At 40.5% G+C, this 18,899-nt stretch overlaps 2 protein-coding genes across 3 annotated transcripts; one reads left to right on the forward strand and one right to left on the reverse strand.

Annotated features, from left to right (window-relative positions):
* The first annotated feature begins 4,778 nt into the window (after positions 1 to 4,778).
* Positions 4,779 to 12,125, forward strand: usp14 (ubiquitin specific peptidase 14 (tRNA-guanine transglycosylase)). Of its 2 annotated transcripts, XM_061083848.1 has the most exons (17): positions 4,779 to 4,957; positions 5,797 to 5,942; positions 6,766 to 6,798; positions 6,913 to 7,017; positions 8,068 to 8,171; positions 8,317 to 8,375; positions 8,474 to 8,604; positions 9,174 to 9,254; positions 9,379 to 9,461; positions 9,617 to 9,731; positions 9,926 to 9,991; positions 10,085 to 10,177; positions 10,264 to 10,389; positions 10,508 to 10,568; positions 10,986 to 11,093; positions 11,189 to 11,338; positions 11,482 to 12,125. In XM_061083848.1, exons 1-16 carry the CDS (start codon positions 4,942 to 4,944, stop codon positions 11,332 to 11,334), a joined length of 1,473 nt encoding a protein of 490 aa, XP_060939831.1. In that variant the 5' UTR covers positions 4,779 to 4,941; the 3' UTR covers positions 11,335 to 11,338; positions 11,482 to 12,125. The 2 variants fall into 2 exon arrangements, with proteins under 2 accessions (XP_060939831.1, XP_060939830.1); XM_061083847.1 differs by having other exon boundaries at positions 11,189 to 12,125.
* A 41-nt stretch (positions 12,126 to 12,166) lies between these two features.
* On the reverse strand, positions 12,167 to 18,480 carry thoc1 (THO complex 1). The gene is made up of 21 exons (XM_061084033.1): positions 18,396 to 18,480; positions 18,112 to 18,185; positions 17,921 to 17,981; positions 17,769 to 17,838; positions 16,715 to 16,833; positions 16,586 to 16,634; positions 15,976 to 16,071; positions 15,753 to 15,835; positions 15,588 to 15,661; positions 15,394 to 15,502; positions 15,165 to 15,299; positions 14,542 to 14,642; positions 14,352 to 14,418; positions 14,093 to 14,143; positions 13,935 to 14,005; positions 13,555 to 13,650; positions 13,380 to 13,445; positions 13,203 to 13,286; positions 12,966 to 13,113; positions 12,779 to 12,863; positions 12,167 to 12,606 (listed from the first exon to the last, which is right to left on the reverse strand). Exons 1-21 carry the CDS (start codon positions 18,441 to 18,443, stop codon positions 12,329 to 12,331), a joined length of 1,965 nt encoding a protein of 654 aa, XP_060940016.1. The 5' UTR covers positions 18,444 to 18,480; the 3' UTR covers positions 12,167 to 12,328.
* Between the last annotated feature and the right edge of the window lie 419 nt (positions 18,481 to 18,899).

Raw genomic sequence — 18,899 nt, forward strand, 5'->3', positions numbered from 1 at the left:
GTTTACTAGTTTTCACTGCAGCTACCCATTAATGGCTTGTTTTTTTTATTAGGAGGCTAATACATTTTAATAGTCGATCACTAAATAAGCAAAGGGGTTCACTGCCCCAGGGACTCCACACTTACTACGTGCCATCTGGTTTGTATTTATATAACTTGAGAACTGGGAATATGTTGTGTAGATGTGCAGTACCTGACTTCAGGGGCCCTAATGTGGATTATCTTTATAAAAACATTGTTAAATCTTAAAGCCAGTTCTGAAAGAGGCTCTATTTGCCCATATTTACTTTTAAGGTTTTTGAATTACCTCCATCAAGGAAGTTGTGTTTTCACACGTCCCTTTATTTGCTGGTTAGTTTCATGGTAAGCAAGTTTACACAGCAAAAGTATCAAAACTTGGTGGAAGGATGAAGTGTTTGTCAGGGATGAACCCATTCATCCTTTGGTTTGTTTTTATCAGAAATATGAAAATGTTCTTGTCTACTCCAGCCTAGAACGATGGAGGACTGGGTGAAGTGTTTGAGTCCATAAAACACTTTTGGAGTTTCATGGTTAAACGGCGTTGCAGCCAAATCCAATAAGATTGAATTAAATGGTGACCACTTCTTCAAACTTATAAAATCAGCAGAATAAAAACGTATAAGAAGCCTCCTGCTGTCATCCAACCTTGGTGGAAATCAAATCTGGCCAATTCAGAGAAAATATATTTATGAGTTTGTGAAACTTGGTTAATCTTGAATATAGGTTAGTTCCAGTGTTGTGCATGAACAAAGTGGCTTCCTGTACAGTGTTGTGCATTTTGCGCATTTTTTAACGAATCACTTTTCATATAAAGAAAGAGACAAATATGTCTGTTCCCATCTCCTACATCTATAGTGGGTTCAACAAGCTTGAATACAGGAGTCATGTCAATGTCAATTTTTTTTATACAGCACATTTAAAACAACTTGGTTGACCAAAGTGCTTTACTGGTGAAGTGGTACGACAAAACGACAGTTGCAACGTAATACATTAAAGTTCAAGTAATACATTTAAACATACATTAAAGTTCAAGTATGAATAATTATGTTATTTTCTAAAAAAAAAAAGGAATACTTTATGCAGTGTCATAACTACATCTCTGACGTTTATAACAAACCAGATCGTTTAAAAATCGGTTGAAAATTGAGCAAGTTATGGATATTTACCAGTACCAAAACAATGTTATGGGTGAGCGGGATGCCCCGTAGCAAGATGGCCGCTATGTGCGGACGTCCGGCTCCGTCGAACGAGACATTTAGTCTTTATATATAAATCTATGGCCATGACGATGAGAGAACCGCCAAGGACGCGCAGTGGCGGGAAAAGGTGGGACTACCTTCCCAGGGCCCCAAGTGGGAGGGGGGCCCCATAAAAAGCCTGAATGATTTTTATTTATTAAAACATTTTAAATTAATCTTAAACATTTAAATTAAGTGTTTCATGTAATTGGCTAAAAATGGCGGAATAAGTCGATTGACTGACGGGAATTTGTATCCAAATAAGCTTCCTGATGACACCTGTCCCACCCCCACAATCAAATGGTTTAGTCTTTGTTCCAAGCGATGTATAAGCAGCCTACGCACTTTTCTTTCTTTCTTTTTTACCGTTGGGAAGAGAAGATGGCAGACGGGAATCTTTCCTTGTTTAATGTTCACTCTTTTGTTGGATAGATCTGAACTTGAATGTCCCTAATATCTGTCCAGCTGCATAAGGGGTTGGGTTTAGCCATGACTGGTTTGGGGTCCTCTCAGTTATGTGTGTGGGGATCCCCTCAACCAGCCGAAAATCAGATGAGGACGTCCCCCCATCTTAATTCTACTCCATTGACACATGCAGAGGGAGAGACACCAGGTAGAATGGCTCAGGTAAAGTGATTTTTCATGACTTTTAAATAAAGCAGTTGATTAAACAACAAAATATAAAGAGGATCAGTTAATCCACTTCCTTACCTATGCTTCAGTCTTATTCTATCACTCTTTAACTATGAAACTGATAAACCCCACAAACAAAAAATATGTCTGACACATGTACGATGTTCAGATTTTTTTTAACTTTATATCAAAGTTTTATGTGTGATCTGCCGGAAATATGTCCAATATAATAAGCAGTGACCGTCTGAAAGCTGATGTAAGTTGGATGTTAGGAGCGAGAGGTGCAAAGTAGATGCTACTGCATATGGAGGACCATTCATGACATAAGTATAAATAAATGTATAAATAAATGTGGAAGACATTTATTTAGACATTTCTGTTATTAACGTATTTGTTTATTTATTTCTGTATTAATTAATTAATTTCCTTTTTTATTTATTTATTTATTTATTTATTTCTGTATTTGTGCAGGTCTCGCTAGCGGGGTGCTAGCTATCCAGCCAGCTTAAACAATCAAAGAAGTCCACGGTGGGTATTTAGCGAACTTTAATGAAATTTGTAAAAAGAAAATGCGTTAGCCGCAGGAGGGCGATACAACTTAAGAGCTCCCGTCTATAAACAACACAGCAAGGTAAATTGCGTCACTTCCGGGGGAATCACTCCCTGACCCCCGGCACAACACACATCTGAACTGCCCCAAGGGGACGCTGTTGCAAGGATAAACATAGTTCACATTTGTGTGACAGAACAGTATTATTTCTACATTTATTAATTTATTTATACTTATGTCATGTATGGTCCTCCATAATAGCAAGGAGAGGCCATACAATAAACTTATTATACTTATACTCAGCAGCAGTACAACATTTAAGTTTTATAATAATGTAGCCTCGTCTTTCCTCTATAAGTCCATAAAAGTTATTTACTGACCAAAAATTCTGTTCATCCCATTCTGACATTATTTCCTTCACTTCAATACTATAACCAACTAATTTCCAACAGTGGTCATTGAAGAACCCTGTTATAATGATCCTGGTTACAGTGTTTATGTAAAGATGAGGGAACAGGATCATTTGCCAAATTTATGCACTCGTCTGAGTTCAGTTTTATTTTTATTTTTTCTGTTGGAAAGAGAAAAGCTGGCAGACGGTGGCAGCAGAGCGCTGTTGAATACTTTGTGATCAGTATCTTGTACAATGTTTTTGTATTTCCCTCACTAGATTCTCAGGATGGACCGGTCCAGCAGCTTGGGAATCTGCAGCAGCCGGGACCAGACCAGCAGCCTTGGACTAGGCGTGTCCACTTTTTATTCCTGGTCGCCGCAGGTGAGTCAGTGTCCATCATAAGTCACAAGTTCATTCATTCAGAGGAAATTACATTTCTTCTGTTCACACAGGAAATCTCTTTGCAGATTGTCAATGCCTTTGCATTAGGAGCTGGTCGTGAGAAAACGCAAGGGTCCTTGCTTCAAAATGACTGTCTGTCAGTACGGCTCCTGCCAAATTTCTCAAGAGGGGGCAATTGATGCAATGATGACTAAGGTTTTTCACCTTCTCTGAGCACTTTGAAGGAGTCAGAGAATTGTAACCAACTTAAACCAAATCTGACGGATGGCTGGACATTTGACAAGCAGGCAGAGAGAGAGAGAGACAGAAAGAGGTTGGAGGAGCAGAAGGAAGATGTGAGGGTGGCGAGGGAGCATCTGTTTGCTTAAGTGAACCTCGTCATTCCTCCTTTTTTGCAGTGCACAGGTGGCTTTGGGACTGATTTTTACTGAGGAACAGTTCCATTTTTACTAAATCATTATATTTGTATATAAGGGGAACTGCTCTGCTACTGAATCAAATTACATGTTTGAGAAATATTCTGCGTTTACAATTTTGCTCTTACTGTATGTTCCAGCTAGGACTGCGCACTCCCTGAAGAAACAAAGTTTGACTGTTTATGTTTTAATGTTTTATATTTAGCTTTTCTTCTGTTATTGTAATGTTTTGTTCAAAAAATAAATGTTTTTACTTGTTTTAAAATGTGTAGCTGTCTCTTATTTCTCACTCCTTGCACCATACAGTGAAGGAATATGTCTGTAGTCACACCTCTTACTGTCACTCAGTAGCTGATGGACCTGATCACAGCACCACATCCGGAGCACCCAGGTCCAGAGCTCCCAGTGTGGCTCTCTGTGATTAGCATGTTATATTTCACTCTAATTTACCCTCTGACCTTCTGTTTCCTGTCTCTTACAATAAACAAGTCAGTTGCATTTTCCTGGTTTCTTGTCCTTTGTATTCCATGCTGCGTTTGTAATGCAAAACAATAAGATTGTAAATCTGTCTGTGTTTGAAAACTTTGATGAAATATTCAGTCAGTAGATTCAACAACATAATCATTTTGGCTTCTATTTACATTTCAAAAAGGTCAAAACTATGTTTCTGATATATAGTTTTAAATATTGAAGATGAAGCATTGAGGCTTTCCATCCAATTGGTTCACTCGTGGGGGCAGAGCTCTATATGTGCAGTCAATGAGGCAGAGTGATAATAATGACACCATGGCTTTGAATTGAATAAATGATTGAATTATGTTTGTGACGCCAATACATAAATTATGGATTTATTAATCTGACACAGCAGTGTGGTCAAAAGGGAAAGTGGAAACAAATTGGGCAGAGGGTTGTGACGTGAATTTGCTTGTGTGACCAGGAACAACATGTAACACGTCAAATAGGGACAACATTTTATTCATTTTTAAATTAAAAATAACTTTTCCACTTTTATTTTTTTTGCAAACAAACGCAAAATAAAGTCCCAAGTCCACAAATTGTGAGGGGGGGGGGGGGGGATCCATTGCTTTGATCGTCACCACATACGTCATCAACACAAGCCTCGATACACAGAAATCTTCCTGGGTCACTCGACACACGCTTCACAGCCTCGACACCGGAGCACACATCACAAGCTGCAGCGTCATTGTGTTTGAATGAAGTTCAGACCGAGCATTAGCCAACAGGGACAAACAAAACAAGGAGTCGAGGAAGTAAAACGTTGCCAAACATGCCGGTGTTTACAGGTAGGACTTCACTGCTACACAACATGTGCACTGCCACGGAGAAACAGGAGAAAAACACGGATCCTTACACGTGTTTGTTAGTGCAGCCGCAGTGTACATTACATTAGCTTAGCTAGCGGCTAGCATGATGTGCAGCTAGCATGCTAACAGTGACGTGCAGCGAGCTTCTTTAGGCCAAATGTGGATTTTAATAACAAATAACATGTTGCCACAGCAGAGACACAAAACACCGCAACACTTTCCGCACCGTGTTGCTGTTTATTAGCGGGTTTACAGGACGTGTTGCGTGAAGCCGGCTATGCTAGCTGCTAATCTGACACAGCCCATAAAACAGCTAGCTAACTGTCAGCTAGCAGTGTTAGCCGAGGAGAGCATAAATAGCTACGGTGGTTTTTAATAGTTATGGAAAGTCGTCGTTTCCGGCCACAGCGAAGCTTCTCGAATTGTTTTCCTTGTCATTTTAATTCGAATATATAAACTTTTTTTTTACGCAGAGTGAAAATAACCGACTCACGCCTCTTAGCTCGGCTAGCATTGCTAACAAAGCTAGCTCGCTAAATCATGAGTGTACAGTTCAGGAGCTTTTCAATGCAGCCAGCTGGGAAACAATGCTGAAAAGATACGAGTTTGCTTTTTATTAAATTACAGTTCATGTGTGTTTTTTAGAGTCAAGTCCCATCGGGTCCTAAATATTCGGTGTTAAATCCTGTGTGTGTGTGTGTGTTAGCCTTCACTTTATTAGCATGTCAGCTCGTTAGCTGCTGTGTCGTACATGGCAGCAGGTTGACGGAGTTGGAAGTGACATGTGTGTGTTTGTGTTTCCACCGTCTCTGCACCAGTCAATGTGAAATGGGGCAAAGAGAAGTTTGACGCAGTGGAGCTGAACACCGAGGAGCCTCCCATGGTGTTCAAGGCTCAGCTCTTCGCCCTGACAGGAGTCCAGCCAGACAGACAGAAGGTCATGGTGAAGGGAGGCACCCTGAAGGTATCCACCCAAACAACACACAACAGTCTGGGCCTGAAGGGATCAAACACTGCGCCTAAGTTTGGCATTTTATCAATGTCAACAAATGCTGTGACAACACCCAAATCAACAATCATTCTAATAATGAATGATGCTTCTGAACAATTAAGGTTGTTATAGGACATTTCCGGTGTCCGAGTGAGCTCAACGCACTACAAATTAAGAAAATACGTGCAAATAGAACAGACGCGTGCAAATCAAGAACACAACGTCATCAATTTGACGACACATGCGCTGCAGAAAGTCACAACACATGCAAATACGACAGGGGAAATGTATCCAGGGGACCATAACAAATGATGAACCCGGCTGTAGTTCACTGCTTTGTGAAGTTACTGCACCACTGCCAAGCAGCAGACTTCAATAACCTCACCAAGAATTGAACTCCAGCCGGGTCCATCACTTTTATGAGTCCCCTGGAAACAGTTCTGGTGTTGTCATCCCACAATATGCATCAAATGAAAATAGTCCCTTTTCAAATGCACAATTTGATCTCAGCTGAATAGTGTTTGTTAAAAACTATGGTGTGGAGCTGCTGTTGGAATTGATTGAGAAATTAAACAGTTCATTTTTCACAACCTTAAAAGTAAACTAATGAACACAGATTTACGTATCAGTAGTAACGAATGGAGCTGATTGCTACAGACTGGTTAGGGAAGTTGGAAATTATTGAGGTGCGCATTAACACATTGTTGTTTTTGTTCTTTTTTTAAAATGAAATTTGATGACATCAAAATGAATAAAGTTTTACCGGAGCTAATCTGTGTGTTGATCTCAATTCCAGGATGATGAGTGGGGAAACATCAAACTGAAAAGTGTGAGTATTTAAGCTTAGGTTTGGAAGAATATAATGTAAAACACATTTTTTTGTAGGTAAAGCAGTTTAACAAATGCATCAGCAAGTTTCAGTGTGTTTCTAATGTGTTTACAGGGAATGACTCTGCTGATGATGGGCTCAGCAGAGGCTCTGCCTGAGGAGCCTGCTGTCAGGCCCATGTTTGTGGAGGACATGACTGAGGAGCAGCTGGCCTCAGCGGTGAGTAAGCCCCGAAATGACCAGTACGCCTAAAACCAATATGGTTGATTGTTGCTTTCTGCGCTAACATAGCTTTTTAAGTGTGTTTTCCGCAATATAAATTTTACCAAGTAGAGAACATAATAATATAGATATAGACTTATGTATGTTCCATCACCTAAGGATTGGTGTGCTTTCAGTGAAATATAGTCATTACACTTTGCATTGTTTACAGAATAGTTTACTGAAGAAACAAGTGGACCAACAGTCTCATCTGTTAGATAACATTTTTTGTCAAATGTCATATCAGAAACAGCCACATACGTTATACAAATGCATTAATGAAAGACTGCAATTCTCAGCCATTCCACGAATAAGCTTCATACAAAAGTAGTGGCCGTCTGTTCAGTCTTGTTTATGATGGCTATTGTGGTTGGGATGATCCTCTCTTTAGCCTCCGCTTGATGGGAGTAACTGGAAAGTTATGGAGTCTACTGTTAATTTTTACTGCTGGACAGTAAAGCTGTGTTTGGGTTTGAGTGGGGTCAGAGATTTTGGCTGCGTGCTTGATGATTTTCTATTTCTATTCTAGCCGATATCAAGCTCTAAAATATCCAGCTGAGTTCCTCTGAGCTGAAATGGAATGAGAGTCACTGATTTGATTACCTGTAGCAATGCCAGCATCTAAAGCAGCTTCAATGAAAGCTGCACAAATGTAATGGTTTGATTTATTAACATGTCCTTTTAGCAGAATGACTCACTGTTGCTACCCAGTACTAATGCGAGCTCTGGGACACTGGAAATATATCTGTTGATTAAGGATCTATTGTAAAAACCTGAGTTAACTAATAACAAACATTTTTTAAATTGCTGTGGCGTGGGAAGATTTTGCAGTATGAACTAATCAAGGGTGTGTTCAGGTCTTTTGTAAAAAAAAAAACAAGTGATGTTTACCTTCATCACTGAGAAAACCTAGCCTGCGCAATGAAGCTTGGTTTTATATTATGTGTTTTTCTCTCTGTATTTTGCAGTGGAACTTATTATTATCACGTATCCAACTGTTATTTTCAGATGGAGCTGCCTTGTGGGCTGACGAACTTGGGCAACACCTGCTACATGAACGCCACCGTGCAGTGCTTGCGTTCTGTGCCAGAGCTGAAAACTGCCCTCAGAAGGTGGGTTTTCTAATTGTGTTTATCTGCTATTTATTCAGTAGTTTGAGATGTTTAGATTTAGCTTTCTGTCTTCTTAGTGACTTTTTTTTTTGTGTTGTTATTTTGCAATTGTTCTCCTGCTGAACTCGTCTGTCTCCCTCTGCAGGTACTCAGGTGCTCTGCGATCCTCAGGGGCAAATGCACCATCACAGTATATCACAGCAGGTATGAGCCGTGGTGAATTGTTCACCGTGTGAAAGCACATGTTAACATTTAGGTCTTAAATTTACTAATGCACCTATAATATATATTTGCCTCCTCAGCCCTTCGTGACTTGTATGAGACCATGGAAAAGACCTCCTCCAGCCTCCCGCCTATTATTTTGCTGCAGTTCCTTCATATGGCCTTTCCACAGTTTGCTGAGAAGGGGGACCAGGGACAGTACCTCCAGCAGGTGAGGAGCTCTCATTACACGTTTCCTCTGCTTACGAGGGCTGGTGAGTTTACTGGTTCGTTCACTGGTGTCATGTTCTCCCATGACCTGGATTTTGCAGAACTGGGACTCCGGTGACAAACAAACACACACGCACTTGTTTTGGTTTTGGCTAAAACAGAGGGGAGACCTACCTTCCACAGCATCCGATGAACTGTCACATGCAGTAACTTATTCAACTTAATGTGGTGCTGACATTTTAAGCATGGTGGACTTAAAACAATGCATGATGTTTGTAAGTTTCTCGTGACCTGGCCTCCAAAATGTCACCAGGTCACTTAACATTAACACATGGCAGCGAGTCAACGAGAGCCGAGCGCTGCCGTTGCTCCTGAGCTGCTACGACAGGGAACCACGTCTGTGGCAACAGGACTTTGTCCTGATTGGCAAACGGCTTCACATGATGTCTGATTAAGTTTTTGTTGTTGTAAAACAAGTAATGCCCTTAATTTTATCTTTAATGAAATGCTGATTTATATTTTTCTTGTTTGATACTCGCACGTGGTCTGACTTTGTGTGTGTGTTCTCAGGATGCAAACGAGTGCTGGCTGCAGATGATGAGAGTGCTTCAACAGAAGTTGGAGCCACTAGAGCCCGAGACTTCCATGGAGGTAAAGCTTTTTTTTATTTAACCTAGTGTTTCTTTATAATCAAAAGATGTTAACGTTGTCTGTGTAACTGATGTGTTGAAAAGAAATTACTGCTAATTATTACCATGCTTCTTTCAATCTGAAGACTGACACTGAGAGCGGAGCCGCTTCCGCCTCTTCGAAGAAGAACTTCATCGACCAGTATTTTGGCGTCGAATTCGAGACTTCGTATCCTTGCAGTCGTAACGTTTCATTTCTTGGTTCAGTAGAGTTTTCATCTTTTAATTATGAATCATTAACGTCCATTTGTAGGAATGTAGTTGTGTGAAAAACACTGCATCACCATGACTCTGTCAGAATTTTTCTTTAACTCCCTGGATCAGCATGAAATGTGCAGAGGCTGAGGAGGAGGAGCCGGTTAAGGGCAAGGAAAATCAGCTCCAGCTCAGTTGCTTCATCAATCAAGAGGTTAAATACCTGGCAACCGGACTCAGGCTGGTATGTGTCAGAAAAACACTGACTGCTTTCTTCAGTGTCCAGACTTATGTGTGTTACCTTGCCATGCACCCTTCGTGTGTTGGATATTTAAACCTATGGATGTTGTGTTTGCCAATTATTAAGAATATAAACACCAAGTGGAACATGTGTCTTTGGGGTAAAGTCTATTGTGTCTGTGTGTTTTAACTTTGCAGAGACTGCAGGAAGAAATCACAAAAATGTCTCCATCCTTGGGAAGGAATGCCCTGTATATAAAATCTGTAAGTGCTTCTTCCCTTTGGAAATTTAAAAAAACTGTGATCCTGTGTCCTTTAGTGTTTTTTACCTTCTTCGTTTTCCCCCTCTCCCTCTAGTCTAAACTCAGCCGCCTCCCTGCCTACTTGACTGTTCAAATGGTCCGATTTTACTACAAAGAGAAAGAGTCTGTCAATGCAAAAGTCCTCAAGGTTTGTCTCTAGAATCTCTCGCAACAGAGTCATAGTAATTATCAGTGTCAATCTGAATCAACGCCACATTGTCTCTTCTTTTAAAGGATGTCAAGTTCCCACTGATGCTGGATGTGTATGAGCTGTGCACTGCCGAGGTCCAGGAGAAGATGCTGCCAATCAGGTCAAAGTTCAAGGAAGTTGAGGACAAAAAGTTAGAGCAACAGCAAAAGGTAAAGGACAATCTACAGTTTTGTATCTTATCAACTAGTTGACATGGGAGCAGAATATTTCCTGCTTCAGTGATATTGACGTGTCTATACAGTGTCTCACAATACTTTATCACAACAGGTGGTGAAGAAGCCAGATACAGTAAAGGAAGTGAAGTACGATCCCTTCTCGTTCACTGACGGTAAGTTTAGACACAACACTGACAGCCTCTGTCTATTCACTGAAAGACATTTAAATGAAAATGACACATGAGGTGAAACATGTTATTCAAGTATGGAGTAATACAAAATTATTTTAAAAATAAATTGACAATTTTCTTTTACTGACAAAACTGTTTTGAACCTGCACTTTACAAAGGTCATGATTACTGTAACAAAACATCCATACAATGCTAAGTATTCAACTTAAGTGTCTAGCTGAACACTTTCGGTCTCTGTGCTTTGTTTTCTGATGTGTGTCTTTATTAAAACTTGTACTCTACAGAAGAAACACTGCAGGAAAAGATTTGCATTAATGTTTAGATCTTCCATTAACAAATGAAATGTGAATTTTCTCCATTCACGCTCTATACATTTGATTGTATCTGATGTTGTTCTAGACCTTGGGTCCAACAACAGCGGCTACTACGACCTGCAGGGTGTGCTGACACACCAGGGCCGCTCCAGCTCATCAGGCCACTACTTGGGATGGGTCAAGAGGAAAGAAGGTAACCACCGTTGTTTCTTACTGCTGCACAGTCGCCATGTTTCTGCTGTCACTCAAGTTCAGATGTTCAGCAACGTGACCTGTTTCCTCTGACAGATGAGTGGGTGAAGTTCGATGACGACAAGGTGAGCGTGGTGTCTCCGGATGACATCCTGCGACTGTCTGGGGGCGGAGACTGGCATATAGCATATGTTCTACTGTACGGCCCCCGGCGGCTGGAACTACTTGAAGAGGATCAGTAGCTGTGTAAGATTTTTCCTAAAAGACAAAGACGACATCCAACACACACAAATTGCCATTTCCACGCACTGTCTGCATAGATGTGCAATAAAACTGGTGTCTTTAAAGATATGTTAATTTTTTCTTTCTCTTTTTTGTAACCAACACAGATGCTTGTAAAACAAATTCTGTTAACTGGTGTTAAATATTCAACCATGGCGAGCTATGACAATGGATTGACGAGAGCCAATCCCTGGCCTGGATCCTTGAATGAGGTTTCGCAGTCGAGCTCTGCAGTTTCATTAAATGTTTTATACACATTGTATATTTTTTAAAGCCTTTGATGAGGTGCTCATGTCATAATGCAAAAATATTCTCTTCAGTCATTTAATCAACGTGTACAAAAAATAAATGCCTCGGCGAGCTGTACTTGACATTCTGGCTTCTCTCTTCTCAGATGTATTCGGCCCTTAACAAATATTTGGTCTAACATCTTTTCTCAAGTGCTTCGCTCGTATCATCTGCCGGAGTCGTTGGCAGATGTTTCGACAGATGAGATTATTTCTGCCAAAAGAGTATGTGTGGAGAACTGTGTGCATTTAAAGATTTGAGATTTAACCGTGATGGTTTCACTCAACGAGCCTTGAACATTGTTCTCGCTGACACTGATTAGACTTTGACACTCTTAAAACGCTGTGCTTCACTTTGTTTCTCCGCATCCCGCCAGTGTGTAAGCCCCAACCATCAGCACTCTGTAATAAGTTATTGATTGATTGCTTTCCAGAGGTGATGAAAATAAACTGTTATACCAAAACATGTGACTGTTTTATGTGAGAATGGACCAAATAGTCAAAGTTTTTATTTAAAAAAAAAAACATTTATTGGCTTTTCTACAGTGTGAAAAAACAGTTTTCAACTTCAGCTACATACAAAAATTCCCATCACTGATTATTTTTGGTACAAAACGGAGCTGCAACAGTAAAACTCAAGTATTAATTGATTTATCTACGATCTACTTTAAGCCTCATTGAGGTTGTCTGCAATCTGAGAGAACCCTGCCGCATTCAGAGCAGAGCTCAGGTTCTCCACAGTAGCTTGTCCTCCCTCTCTGTCCTGCCAGGCGACCAGCAGCAGCTTGGCCTGCATGTCCACGTCTTCGCTGTCCGTCTCAATCTCCCGCAACTCGGCTGCCTTCATCTCCAGATGAGAAGCCAGCGTCTTCCACTGAGCGCCGAGTTTGGCTGCGATTTCGTCCATCTGCTGGTTGGTCACAATCTTGGTTTGTATGCTCGGACCTGGAAGAAAGACGGGGGAAACATGATTGGATCTAAAATGAAATTACTACAAGTGGATGAGGATTTGATTATAAGTACATCCTCAAACAAGGTCAATTAGCTGCAGATGCATGTTATGATGTTGAAATTGATTAAGAGGAATCGTGTTAAATGAGCAACAATTGTAACTCACTGTCGTTGCTGTCCTTGAGGAGATTGTCTCCATTATCGTCGTCATCCTCTTCTCCCGTCTTGATCTCTTCAGAAGGGATGTCCTTCTGCATGAACACAAGTCAGGATATTAGTCAACAGTAATTCTGGACATCACAGTGTTTGTGTAATAATAAATACAGTTTCTTTGTTGGTAAATAAATCCTCACCGGCAGCTCTTTGGCCAGTTTGCTGACCATGGTGTCCAGGTAGTCCGCCTGGCTCTTGAACTTCTGGTTAGTCGGTTGGAAGAAGTGCGGACTTCTCCTTGACAGCAGCCTCAGAGCGCGCCAGCCGTAGTTTGAGTTCCGAACAACCCTGCAAAGATTTACCAGAAGTGAGAAAGCTGAAAATAAAGCCCCAAAAGATAATGGACTGCTATAGGTCATTTAATCTAACGAACGTACTTGTACTCATCCTCCACCTGGTTGGTGGGGTCGGCCTGTTCAATGGCTTCTGCAAAGAATTCATCCAGCGATGGCATGAACTCCCTGAAAGAACAATAAAACAAAACATTGAATTCATACTGAAGCGTGAATGCAGATGTAGAGGAGAACTTCCACCTTGTTTTATAAGCCACTGACCTGCTGTCTGACTTGCAGGCTTCCATGTTGTCCAGGTTCAAATTCCAAAGTCGAGTCAACTCGTCACTGACAAAACAAAGAAGAGCTTCAGTTAATGAAGTAAACATGAGACCTAAGAAAAAAAATAACACTTCACTTCCTCCTGCTCTACTAAGCTCTGTTTTTAACAACATACTTTCCCATGAAGATCTTGCGGTCGGGTCCTTTTCCAAGGAAGTCTTCTGGTGCTTGTCTTTTCCTGGTGGGTCTTTTGGGTTTGTCATCTACTACCCTGTAAAAGTAATATAACATTTTTAATGCTACTCAACATTAAATTTAAGACCAAACTTGCGATGGAAATACACAACAAAAGTCCACTAGCAAGTTGAAAACGCAAGAGTTACTAAACCTAACCAGAAACATACTGAGACTCAAAATTTCCAATCTGAATTTAAGAGAATTTAATACTTTTTAAGGTCTTTTATTCATAAAACGGAAATTAAGACATTTTCAGAGTTTTTAAATGAGCCGTGTCCACGTGTATTATTATAAAATGTAATAATTATGTTGCCGTACCTTTCTTTTACAAAGCTTGGGCATCCCTCATTTTTCCAGGCGTTCCAGTTCTCCTCTGTGTTGAGGATGTGCTGTGAAAACACGAGACACATTTATAGAATCACTCCTGTAAGCGAACGCGTGATTTCATTCATCTGTTATCTCAGAACGTGACTTACCTCCAACATGGTGGCAAACTTGTCTCCATCTGGAGGGATCTCTTTTAGCAGCTACAAACAGAGTTAATAACTTATCAGTCAACAGATTGATACAGGTTGGCTTTCCTCTCTCTCTACATGCCAGTAGAAAAAGCAGAACGGACATAATAGCAGACATTGCAGAACCTGAACAGGTACATGAAAGACAGAGGCTTGTATATTTATGGATTACAATAGCTAATTGTGGGTATGATCTATGTCAATAAGATTCAGGACTGACCTGATAAACCAGTTTAGTTGTCTCCTCTATCCACGTGGCCTGGTCATCATTCAGCATACAGCTGGAGCTGCACGGCCACAGAGACACAGAATGTGAATCAACAACAACAGATGAATGTTTGTTCTTTTGTTAAACACACAAACTAAAGTGTGTTTAATGTCCAAAGTTAATGTATTAACGAATTTCTCACCTTTTGAACTTGACCTGACCCTTCAAGTACTGGAAGAGAATGAGGTACTGAAGCAGAATGTGTCGTCTAAAGTTACTGTCACTCAGCTGCAAGTCCATCAGCTGAGGAGAGAAGACAGGACCCATGTTAGTGAGAGATCTTCCTTCTTTACTTGTAAATACAGGTGAACATATTAAATACTGCTGCAATACTTAATAGTGACCATCAGATTTTAGCACAATGATATTTTGGTTTGCTCACGTTGGCTCGGACAACTACTGGATTTTTGTAATTGGGGAAAACACACAAAAAACACAATGTCTGTTGGTTAGTTTGCTTATTCAATAATTACACCCTAATGTGAATGTATTCATTTGACGAAGTTTGTGTTGTTGATATTAATATTTGGGATTGACAAATTCCCCATCGATTTGTACCCAACCTAAATAACTAGAATGTCTTTTTTCAAGTCGCAAGAAATGGTCACTACCTCCCCTTCTGTGTCTGAGTGATGCCGTTGAGTGAATGAGTGTTTTTACAGAACATTATGATGTCATAGTTACGTATGTCATCATTTTATCCTGTTTGACATTTTGTCATCATTGGTGAATGGGTTCTTGAGTTATGACCAAGGCTTTTCTCACCTTCTCGCTGGTGAGGAACTTGGCAAAGTAGACGTGTTCTCCTCCAGACGCTCGAAGCTCCTCCAGTTTCCTCTTAGACGCCTGCATGTCATCCAGCTTGAAGCTCTTGAATACTGCCAAGGTCTCGTCGGAGTACTGAGCAGGACACACAGAAGTTGACATCGGCAGTGAGTCACGATTGCTTCGGTGATATAATCTGACCGAGAGCCAGGGAGGAAAACCCTCTCACCTTGAGGAATGTCATCCACGAGAACTTTTCATAGCACTGCAGAGGGTTTCTGAAGTTGTCCTGCAGCGTCCAGAACTTCCTGTACAAGTTGTAGTCAATCGGAATGGAACTGAAAACAAAACGAGATTCAGTTTTAATTGACTTAAACCACAGACGCATTTTAGGGTGAACTTAAGAGACAGGCTTGAAGTTACCATGGTGCAGGAGCATCATCCTCTCCCATTTCTCCTTCCTCCACCTCCATGCCATCCTCCTTTTCTTCAGAGGGCTACAAACACGGAGCCATTAAATACGATTCAAGTGATTTTCAAGATAAGTTTCACAATGTTTACAATCACTGTCACATATTGACACTTTACCTTCTGGCCCAGAGTGCTTTCTTGTTCGTTTTTATTAAAAACAGTCACATTTTCCAGATTGAACTGGCTCTGTAGATTGAGACCTGGAAAAAAAACACAAACATGCACGTAAGAGAAGCTGAAAACTCGGTTACCAAACATTATTAACTATTCATTGTTAAAAGCTTTTGGTTGTGCTTGTTGTATTCATTCAAACACAAGATACAGATGTTGCTGTTTTTACCTGATTTCTCAGACAGGGGGAAGAGGCGTGCCAGGAAAAGCTGGATCCGACCACAGAACACTGTGTTCTGAGATTTGGAAAGCCTCCTCAAAAGATCTGCACAGGGGGAGAGGCGTGTCACAAATAGCTACATCATTTAAATACTAGGGATGGGGGGAAAACATTTTTTTTAAAAACATATTTATTGGTTTAGCCACTTAGGCTAAAAGTAGCCTAAGTGGCCTACATTTCTTAATCTGTGAGTTTGTGTGCAGTTGACAGGGGCTCTACAATAATAGGGCACATTTTTATTTCTTTTCTCTATTGGCTGCCCGGCAGTCATTAAGTTAATGTTGATATTTAATATAAAACTTGTAAAGTTGTAAAGCTCTAAGTGAATTTGACTGTTGTATTTGAAGGTATGATTCAACATTTTTCCATGGTCCAGTATTTAAAAAAAAATATAACCAAAAGAAATCCCGGGAAATTGTAATATCTTACAGAATCGCAATACATATCGTATAGCCACCTAAGTATCGTGATAGTATCGTATCGGGAGGTCCCTGCCGATTCCCGTCCCTATTAAATATACAAGTCTTTTTAATGAACAAGCGATTCATATGTTCCTTACCATTGCACATCCTCAACAAGTAGTTCTTCCCGGCCGAATAGAAGGAGTTCTAGGAGGAAGGAGAGAAGGTCATGATCAAATCCTCTGGTTTACGTTGGGAAAACAACTGAGAGGATGTAGCTCATTTACCGATTTCCAGGTGGAGACATTATCCTCCACAAAGGAGAAGATTTTGTCACACTGGTCGAGGGGGAGACAATCCAAAACGTCCCCTAGTAGAATGAAGGGTGTTGTAGCAGAGCAGATACCTGCAAAACAGAGGGACACCAAAGCTTGGTAAAGCTAGTTTTACTATAATGTGGCTTCAATACTCTGCCTTGGTTACTTGTGTCTTTAAATCACCTTATACTTAAAATATCTGTATTGTCAGTATCTCCATTAGCACACAGTTCTTTACAGTGACAGGTTTGCAGTAGTTCTGGTGTCTGGACTTTCATCTCACTGCAGTGAACCTATTATTGACCTACTTTGACCTTTTATTAGTCTTATTATTCTTATATTTACAAAACAATCATTGGGCTACTGTCACTATAACTCTCCTCTCTCATCAGCTGGAATTGTAATACCCACAATACCCGCTCCCAGAGCTGGCTTTCATTATATCTGCCTCGTGTTAACACTAACTTGGGGAAGACAGTTTCTGTTATAAGGCACCCTACATTTGGAATGAGGTCCAAAAATCTTTAAGGTTGTAGTCATTTGTTTCATTGAGGGAGTTCTCAAGTCTGGTCTCATGTACAGCTGACTTCTCCTGCAGTGATTGTAACTGCTAGTTGACTTGGCCATAGTATTTTATACTGACAAATTGTTTTATACCTTGTATTACTGTATATATATATATATATGCATATTTGTTTCATATTTATTCAATGTATTAACTCTTCAATGTATCAACTCTTTATTGTACCCTCGGCACCATTGTAAATGAGGGTCTTATCCCTCAATGTGTTTTCCGAGGCTTAAATAAATATTCATTCAAATTCTTATGCTCTCGTGTTTCACTGTGAGCTGCCGGATGCCTATATTTCCCTCTGGATCAATAAAGTATCTATCTCCAGTTCTGATTTGGTGTAAAGAGCGTTGCAGAGTACATGAAGTGCAGCGAGGATTTATCTTTCTTTGGAACATGAATGTCAGCTGCTTCGAGTCTTTATCCATCTCTGACTCTGGAGGAGGAACCTACCCTCCTTGACGCCATCGATGCTCAGGTCGATGAGGGACAGGTACTCATCGCAGATCGCCTTCCGCTCCACCTGCAGACAGAGACTCCATTCAGGCTCTCACGTTCCACACTAAGTCAGATGAACTGAAGTAAACAAACAGGGATGTTCTTACAATCTGATCCCCGAGGACTCCCCTCAGCGCCTGGTCCAGCGTGGTTTTCTTCTCCGTCTCACTGAAACATAACAGATAACAAATACGTGGTTGTTAGACAAACATGACTTTAATACTGTTATAAATCCATGACGTTTTAAAGAGCTGTTTTCATTACACGGTGATACAGATGCTAGCTACGCGTCACCCACCTGCCGGGGATCTGGTTGAAAGCGTTTACCAGCGGTTCACTGGTTTTACCAGTTAGAGCAAATCCGGCAGAAGCCTGAAGGAGAGAGAGAGAGAGAGAAGAAGAAACATGTTTAAGACGGGAAATCCATTGTAAACGAGCGAGGCTATAGCTTAGCTTAGCATCTGCTAATAACAGCAGGAGCTAGCATGGAGCTGTGGCGACGCTGTGTTTGTCTTCCGGTTGTGATTCAAACCACAGGATTCAATATACAATAAAAACAACGACAGGTCAGCGATTTCTCACCGTAAATTTGTCTTTAGCTTCGACAAAATTAAATAAAGACGTCGACATCTTTGCACAGTTACAACCGGAAGTGCCACTGAACCTTTTCCGGTTGGGACGGGTGCGTTCAGGCGCAGTCAGGAGAAATTAGATGCGTTTAGGCGCATTCAGGAGAATTCAAGATCATTGGATATTTAGAAACAGTGAGACCATGAATGTTTTATGAGACCTTGTGTTACATATAAACAGAAGCTGATAGCATGTTCCTTCAGAAAAAAAGTTTTAAGACTATAAAAACTGTTCTTGCACCATTTAGCCGGTTGTTGCAAAACTAAAAAAAAAAGTGAAATAATGTCTGTCAAAATTAAAATATAGCTCAGTGTGCAGACAAGACATGGATGAGAGGATAATGAGAATAAATTATAAACATGTTTTAAATGGTGACTGCCTTATAATAAAATCATCAAGATTAATTTTTAAGAATTAATGTTTCATATTTAATGATGTTTGTTGATGATACAACTG

This window comes from Limanda limanda, chromosome 13, assembly GCF_963576545.1.
Source record: "Limanda limanda chromosome 13, fLimLim1.1, whole genome shotgun sequence".
NCBI classification, from domain to species: Eukaryota; Metazoa; Chordata; class Actinopteri; order Pleuronectiformes; family Pleuronectidae; genus Limanda; species Limanda limanda.

What these genes read in the sequence shown, in the direction of transcription:
- usp14 (XM_061083847.1), top strand. An exon ending in ATCACAGTATATCACAGCAG is followed by an intron (nt 8,376 to 8,473) that starts GTATGAGCCGTG and finishes TTGCCTCCTCAG; the next exon opens with CCCTTCGTGACTTGTATGAG. An exon ending in TCAATGCAAAAGTCCTCAAG is followed by an intron (nt 10,178 to 10,263) that starts GTTTGTCTCTAG and finishes CTTCTTTTAAAG; the next exon opens with GATGTCAAGTTCCCACTGAT.
- thoc1 (XM_061084033.1), bottom strand. Translation starts at nt 18,443, where the DNA reads ATGTCGACGTCTTTATTTAATTTTGTCGAAGCTAAAGACAAATTTACG. An exon ending in AAGCTAAAGACAAATTTACG is followed by an intron (nt 18,186 to 18,395) that starts GTGAGAAATCGC and finishes TCTCTCCTTCAG; the next exon opens with GCTTCTGCCGGATTTGCTCT. An exon ending in GAGTCCTCGGGGATCAGATT is followed by an intron (nt 17,839 to 17,920) that starts GTAAGAACATCC and finishes CTCTGTCTGCAG; the next exon opens with GTGGAGCGGAAGGCGATCTG.